General features: G+C 46.9%; 2 protein-coding genes across 2 annotated transcripts; one reads left to right on the top strand and one right to left on the bottom strand.

Annotated features, from left to right (window-relative positions):
- Positions 1-2691: 2691 nt before the first annotated feature.
- K444DRAFT_699227 (uncharacterized protein) lies at positions 2692-3717 on the top strand (the record flags this gene model as incomplete). The annotated part of the gene is made up of 3 exons (XM_024887978.1): positions 2692-2979; positions 3075-3270; positions 3350-3717. The coding sequence occupies 3 exons, from the start codon at positions 2692-2694 to the stop codon at positions 3538-3540; spliced, it is 675 nt and encodes a 224-aa protein (XP_024731330.1). The 3' UTR covers positions 3541-3717.
- A 2003-nt stretch (positions 3718-5720) lies between these two features.
- K444DRAFT_618244 (beta-lactamase-type transpeptidase fold domain-containing protein) lies at positions 5721-7737 on the bottom strand. The gene has a single exon (XM_024881277.1). It carries the CDS (start codon positions 7485-7487, stop codon positions 5847-5849), a length of 1641 nt encoding a protein of 546 aa, XP_024731329.1. The 5' UTR covers positions 7488-7737; the 3' UTR covers positions 5721-5846.
- Positions 7738-7892: the final 155 nt, after the last annotated feature.

Genomic DNA, 7892 nt, shown 5'->3' with positions numbered 1-7892 from the left:
ATAATTAATAATTGAAATTCTCTTACTTTCATATCGCATGTGCATATAGTAAAAAATGGTAGAATATTACACACTTTACCTCGTCGGCGACCCCCCCAAAATACTACGATTCTGAGAAATCAATTAATTACACAACCATCACGTCCTAATTCGTATACCCAGTAATTGTCTCCTTCCCATTAGTATCTAATCTAACTATATTACCAAAGCCATTATTATAAAATAAATGGGGAAGGGGGGAGTGGCTTGACAAAACCAAGCTCTCTACCTAGCATTTATTATTATACGCAAATATGCATCGCCTGGTGGGTGGATGCGCTCTCCGCCAGAATCTTGTTTGCCGCCGCGCGAACCGTCTTGAGATCAGCTTTATGGCCTAAATAGATCAGGAGATCAATAAACTGCTTCAGGGCCTCCTCCTAATCAGGATTAAGGGCTTTATTGAGGCCCCCTTTGGTGTTTTGTGGTTTTCGTCCAGCCAAACGCACTTTCCAGAGTCAATATTTTCCCTGAATTAACGCGCAATCGCAGATTTTTTGGCATGTGGGTTCTGGCATAGAAATCAGAGGCCTGGGCCATCCTTTTCACTTCTTCTGGGTTATATTTGGCCATGGTGTTGATATTTAATTAATTAAAATCGATAAATGGGAGAAAAAGGCGACCATATTGCTGATTTTCGACCGTATTGCTGATACGCACTAAACCCGCAGGGACGCAGGGGCTTTAGTGCAAGTCCTGACGCACGATTATAGAAGGCGGGGTGTCCCCCGAGTGGTAACCATACAAACGACTTTTAGAGCTTAGCCTAAGATGACTTTCGCTTTCGCGTGGCCTTGGGCATTAGTAATCGAAGCAGCGTCAGGTTTGGTATACGCCCATATTATAGTGGCTGATATCCACTTCCATGATACGTACGCCGTAGAGTTTTATTACATGAAGTACAAGTAGATAGGACCGGGTCCCGTGGGCACCGCCTGGCAGCGGGGAATGCAATTGAAGCCTCCGCGCATGGCGTCCAGGTTCTTTTGGGTAACCCTTGGGGTCTGTATGTTTCGTGTGATTCGGTGACTGACGGTCCGAAAAAGCCGGAAGATGGAGCAGATAATGACCATTACCGCAATAGACAAGACCGGCAGGAAATTAGAGACGCCGAACATGGAGCGTTGCAACAGGACTCCTAAGGTCCAGATCAGGTCTGCAATTCGATGTGTCGATGTTTGACTTGTAACGCCGTAGCTCAGAAGATACCAAGAGAGCAAGAGATGGGAGGGGCTTAAGATTATTTTTGTATGTGCATGTAATGAACCCTAAACCTTAGCGCTAGACTAATCGAAGCAGCCCGATTTTTGCCGAGCCCCTGTACCCCTTTTCTGCCCTCCACGTGATCTCATAGGCTTCAAACCTCTGCGTTTCAGGATAATCTCTTGCCATCGTACTTCATCTCCTTTTAATAGCCTTTGTTCTAATCCTCCCGCCAAAATGGCGCAGAATCTTACACCATGACCAGCAACCAAATCCTCGATGCTGTTTCAAATTTCTATACTTTTCTCGCTGCACAACCATTTCTTCCTGCCTCTGCAATCAAGACCGCGCCGCCAGAAGGACGGCTCCAGGAGTATGGCGAGACCTTCAGCAGAATGGGCAAATCCAATGAGGTTGTGTGCTTACTTTATCAATTACCATCTATTAACGATGACAAATGGGAATGGTTCCCCGTTACCAAGCCAATCAATTACATCAGTCCACTAAATTTAAGACGCATAGATAACAATTATGAGAACGGGCGTTATCTCTTCGAACGTCTGGAACAGGATATTACAGCTTATGTGCTGTAATTGACAAAGGGAAAGATCTATGGAACCTGGTTGTTGCTTGACGTACATCTTGGTATATGGGGTCTTGATTGTGGGGAGAATGCACCGTGTTGACATTTCTCCAGGTACTATCACGGAGTTTTCGATCTTCAATGGCACCACACCACACCACAAGCATCGCCGGAGGAGCTTTTAGATACCCCAGCCTGGCGCCACCATCCCACCAAACCAATTGAAGATTTTTTCAAATTCTGTCAAGCGATGATGGAATGAAAGGGCCTTCATCCGCGGCACGAGGCTATGGCAAACTCCTGGTAATGGGGTCTGAGGAAAATCCAAGTCCAAAATTTAAGAATAGATTCCCGAGCGAAACCTAGGGTAGAAGCGGGGGCTCAAAGGGAATTAAGGGTGAAGTTTCGGGCGTATTAAAAAATGGACCTTCATTCCCGCATTCATTGCATATCAATACGAGCACCGTGATTCAATTATGTAGCATTCCACAACCTCGTCCCATCTTTCCCGAAATAGATATAGTTACCACCATGTCACGGTCCACTGCGTGCTATCCCATAGACGCAAAATGTTCAAGCGTGACCTTCGTGTAATGGTGGCGTCTAATCATTCTGCGCGCTGCAAAATCGCGTGCGCTCAGGTCACTCGGGTGCCTATTGATTCTGTATGTTACCGCAGCGGAGTCGAGTACAACATGAAACATCCTCCCGTTGCCAAGTCGTTTGATCCAAGATGGCATGTCTCCTCCTTCTTGTATGGTAATAGAAAAGTATAAAGACAGAAAGGATAGAAGTGTCGTTTCAAGTCAAGATCTCTTCTCACCACACATATCATCATCTCTAGTTCCCCGCATTCAGTTTGTAAAATGCTTCAACACATGATCTTACTCCTCTTCCTGTTCCTTCCCTTCTCACTTGCGGATCCCAAACCAACACCAACGCTCCCTTTCACCGTTGCCGCCTTTCAGTCACCCTTCCCTCCTACAGCAAGTAACTCCGTCACCGGACTACGTATATATGCTTCCGATGGTTTTTTCTGGGCCGGCAGGACTAGGGCTGCTCCAAATACGGGCTGTGGGGAATTGAGAGGGAGTAAATGCCCAGCTGGGAATGAGACGGTGCTTTGGGTTGATCGAGAAGGGAAGGCGTTTCTGGTGGGTCTTTTCTTTCAATTTCCCTCAACGTCTCATTGTTTGCCCCAAAATTTACCACACTGCGTGTTGCTTAATAGATAGCTGACGAGAAACAGGATTCGGCGGATCCTCAACAAATTTATATTGATACACGGACTGGAGCTCTGTCATATCTTACTCCCGTATCCACACCATCAAACAAATTTTCTCCTGGCGCCAATGTCGTGAACTTTCTGCATCTCGGACATGGAACAAATCTTACAAGTGTAATCCCTGGTGCGGATCCACACATATTTGTAAATGCTGGTCCTGGTAGGCTTTTTTACCTTCTATCGTCATGATCTCCATGCCTTGCGGTAATGATTTGTTACGAATGCTGATATGGAGATAGGAACTTTCAATTGGCTTGGCTCCGACAACTCCTATTGGTTCCTCTGTCCACAGAATGGAAATTCCACGAAGTATCAAATTATGAAAGAGGTTACAGTCAACGACCCGGCCCAGCCGGGGTGCTTGAGTGGGATTGCGTTGGTTGCAATTGATTACTCTGGGGCCAGCCCTGCTGTGGGGGTGTATCTGTAATTTCGTAAGGTCATGTGAACTGGAGGATTTGGTTCAGCGATGCAGACCGATGCTTGATTTTCCTTCACCCTGGTGTGAAGATTCGCGAGTTTGTATTCTCTACAAGAAAATGATTGATTCAGAGTCTCGCTCTAAACGTCAGGCAAAGGGCCACAATTTCCCAATGGCGTCGGCGGCAAGCTGTTCTGACTATTCGAATTGAGAATAAAAGCAAGGCTGATAATTTACGTTGCGTGTGACGCCCCACCCCCTATTTAGCCTGTATCGCTACCCCTGAATTAGCGCTCGCTTAAATTGGCGTAAAAAGTTGCTGCCTGCTCCGCCACGAATTGCTGATTATGGTTGCCTGACAATAGCCCATCTCTTTGCGTAAGAGGAGTAATGCCATTTGAAGGCCTGATAATCAAGGTGGGGCAGCCGTTGGACGGCATCGAATTTCAGTGGCTGGCTGGAATACCAGAATTCGATGCCTACTTAGCCACGTACCTGCTTCTTTTCCTCACACAATTGCCCTTTTCACAAGGCCGATGATCTGCACAACGTTAGTCATTGAGATGAAGCAGCGTTACGCTGTTGCTGCGTCTATTACGCGTTCTGAAATCCCGCTCTTTGGATTTCGAGCATATAAACTCTCTCCATTTCGTCTTCAATTTTGATCCATCTCATCAAGCCTGTTCCATATCTTCCTCATTCGAAAGTTCTCATACGCACTCTTAAGAACAAAAGTTTCCCTTTCTATCCACCGCACACTTCAACATGCCTCTCTTCTCATCTAAGTCGGGGACATCATCCCAAATCAATACACCCACGAAAGCAAACGAATCACAGTCTATGTCAGACGCCTCATCTACCTACTCCTCAAAACCGCTTTTGAAAGACGAAAAGCCAAAGGCCGCAACATCGAAGAAGGATGGAGACAAGGACTCCATGGGACGGGCTCCGCTTGGCTATGTTAGTTGGCAGAGCTGACTAAATGAGTCGGTAATGTTGTGCAAATGGGGGAGCCGTGGTCTTTGGTTTGTTTGGTGAGGATTGGTTGAAATATTTGCAAATGTCGGGGTTTTCGAAGCAAGCGCGATTGGAATTCGGAATGGAAACCACATGACATGAATTAATTTAATCATAAATTCCGAGAAACATGTTGAACGAGTACTACTCTATCTAATTCCTACACTCAAGAGAAACATTTCCACCTAGAAACTACCACTGTCTTCAACGAACTCGGTAGGCTTCGTAAAATCGTTGTGGACTTGGGAGAGACCATTGTGAACCTCTGAAGAGTTTCATAGGGTTGACCTTGACAACAAAAGATAAAATGAAAACTCTCCTATGATTAACACTGCCTCAAATATACATCATTTGTGTGGACCCAAGAGCTCCGGGCTTCGTGTTCATTCGGTCTGACTTGTATTTGCGAATCATATTTGCAAGTGAAACCTATCATACGTACTGACCATTGAGTTTGTTAGCTTGTTCAAGGCACGCTTCACTAAAACACTTCTTTGACGGTAGATTTGCAATATGAAATATGATATATTGATTACAAAACCACATTCCGAGCTCTATTCCCAAAATCTTACTTAAACCTCGTCACCTGTTTCTTTTTCAGTGGGGCGGGTTCAAAAATCGGAGGAGTGTTTTGCCTTGCCTTGCTTTGCGTATCCCTTCGCTGCTTCTAGCCTAGACTGGCGTGTTCAAGGATCTTCATATTCTCACAATTACGCTTTCCTAAGCCGACACCCAAGTATCAGATTGCGTGAGCTTAAGATAAAGCTTCAATTCCTTTATCACAAGTTTTCCTCATCTTCGAAATCAACTTTAGTGTTCCCATTCCTTATTTTGACTACTATCAAATACTTGATGGAGGTTGCCTTTACACACCGTGGACAGATTAGTGTCTATATAGACGACATTATATAATGTCAATAGAGAGGAATTGGTCGTTAACATAATATTTAACCACATTTCCTCAAGAGATTCTAGTCAATAGATTAACATTCCGGGGTCGGGAGAATCTGTGTAAGTGCTTGCAGACTACCTCGCCCGTAATCCGCTATCGATGGTTATGGATCGATAATCTTTGCATCTATTTCGATTGATCTCGAACAACATGCATTAAACATTTAAAGATGAAGCATATGTCACATAACTACGCTCATGCACTTTGTGATCTTCAATTTAATCGCTTTAACAAGCGGAAATTTCATTTGAAGGGACGAAATTTGCCACTAAAAGTCCGAAAACAATAAATAACAGGCCCATAAAGCGATTTGATCAGCTCTCGCCTGAATTCGGCTATAGAAGTGCTACACAACAGGCTCTTTCACCTCTCCCGTTTTGACAAATTCAAGATTTCTAGCTAGCCAACAGCCGATTGTAACACCGGTTACATTACCACTGTCATCACGGCGCACAACAACTGTCCAGTCACCTGGAGGTTGAGAATCCATGGCTCGAGGGCATGCAAGAGCCCAGACATCGTCCCCAAGTGACCGGATCAGATGTACAGGTCCCTTGCCCAGGAACCCATCAAACGAGCCATAAAGCATGCCTCCAGAACCGCTACAGTGGAACACGGAACTTAGTTCCGCGCAGTAGTAGTATCCATGTATGTCAGAAGAATTGGCGGGAAGCCTATTGGTTGTGACTCGCTGGGCATGGATGTTTCGATTGTCTTTCGGAATGTGAAGGGTTAGTAGACTCCCGTCCAGTGTTGCGACCATATCGTCAGTCTGAGCTCGAAGCGGGTCAACCACACGAAATTTTTCTGCTTTCCGATGGTATTTGATGGTGAGCTCTCCGGCAACACCTGCGTCTACAGTGATGGCTAGTCGGGTGTCTGGGTCGAGATATGTTCCAGCCCACTCCTGGCTGGGATGAACAACCTCATGCTTGGCTTCAGGGAACCCCAGTGCTCGCTTCAGAATATAATTGCTGATCATTCCTGGAAATCCGTGCTCTTGGTTTAGAAGAACCACGATGGAAATCCGTGGTTCCGGTGCGTAGAACCGAGAAAGTCGATACCCACGAAGCCCCCCTCCGTGCCTCACAGTAGTAACGCCCCCAACAAGTTCACGGGCTAGGCCGTACCCATAACCAGCTGGCGCGCCATCCTTGAATTGCTGCTGCTTGGAAGTGGATTGGTACCAGCTTTGCGGATCGGTTCGGCTGCTGTCCAGAAACTGCTCGTAGGCAATCATGTCAACAAGAGACGCCACGATGCCTGCATCTCCAGCCCATTCAATGCAATTTGTAGCTGGATAAAAACCCTGCGTCTCGTCTCCTTCGTAGCCAATGCACGGAGGTGGATGCTCTGCGGTGTGTGCGCAAAGTCTTGCTGTCGTCATGCCGATGGGCGCGAAAATTCGCTCCGTAAGCAATTCTGCCAGCGGCTGTTGGGTGACCCTCTCGATAACTCGAGCCAGAACAAAGAAGTTCGTATTAGAGTACGAATACTCCGTTCCAGGTTCGAAGTGGAAAGACTTGATCCTGTCCATCACCAGGGGCCCGTGATCCGCCACGGAAAAATGTCCTTCGGGCTTTGCGCCCCAAAGCACCGTCATGGCCCAGTAGTCGCGGATTCCCGATTGCATATGGCTGAGATGGCGAATAGTCAAGCCTGTGTCTTGTAGCATCTTGGGATTCAACACTTCGCCGAGTTTGTCCGACAACTGCTTCCCTGGCTCTTCGCCGCGAGCCTTCATTGCAAGAGTGGGATTACGTTCAAGGTCCATCAATAGCCCGCACACCATCTGCTTCGAGATGGAACAGATGGGCATTACTGTTTCCGCCGTCATGGGAATTCGTCGTTCGAGATCAGAAAATCCCCAAACGTGCTGACCGACGGGCTCCCCATCTTTCAACACAGCGATGGCACCGCCTGGCCCTCGATAGAGAGCCGGCACTTCCTGGAGGATCGCGGAGATCGATTCGACAAAGGTAGTCATGTTGATTAATGAGTTTTGATACGTAGAGATAGAGAAAGGCTGCTTCTAGTTTCGCGGCCAATGTTTTTGTTGAAGTTAGGAGGCAGCCGGTTTACCCCCAAGATTGAGATTCCAAGAGGGGACAGCCCTAACTTATTGACCTCACCGGGAGCGGGGAAAGGTAAGATATCTGCAGAGAGACAGGTCGGAGGAGAAGGACAATTTATTCGCGATCTGCTGCCAACTAGGGCGTCCAGCGACCGGCTGACTGCGAGCACGTTCCTTGTCTTCTGGGCGTGGTGGGCGTGGTGGGGCTATTAGCCCACGTTGACGGGAAAAACTAAAACGACACCCCCCCTGGTGTCGATTAGGGGTGTCGATTGGGGCAAGGTGTTGACGACTTGCAATTGGCTACCTAAGCTCTTT

The sequence above is a fragment of the Hyaloscypha bicolor genome (assembly GCF_002865645.1).
Source record: "Hyaloscypha bicolor E unplaced genomic scaffold K444scaffold_135, whole genome shotgun sequence".
Lineage (NCBI taxonomy): Eukaryota > Fungi > Ascomycota > Leotiomycetes > Helotiales > Hyaloscyphaceae > Hyaloscypha > Hyaloscypha bicolor.
This window is presented reverse-complemented; position numbering and strand designations above follow the sequence as displayed.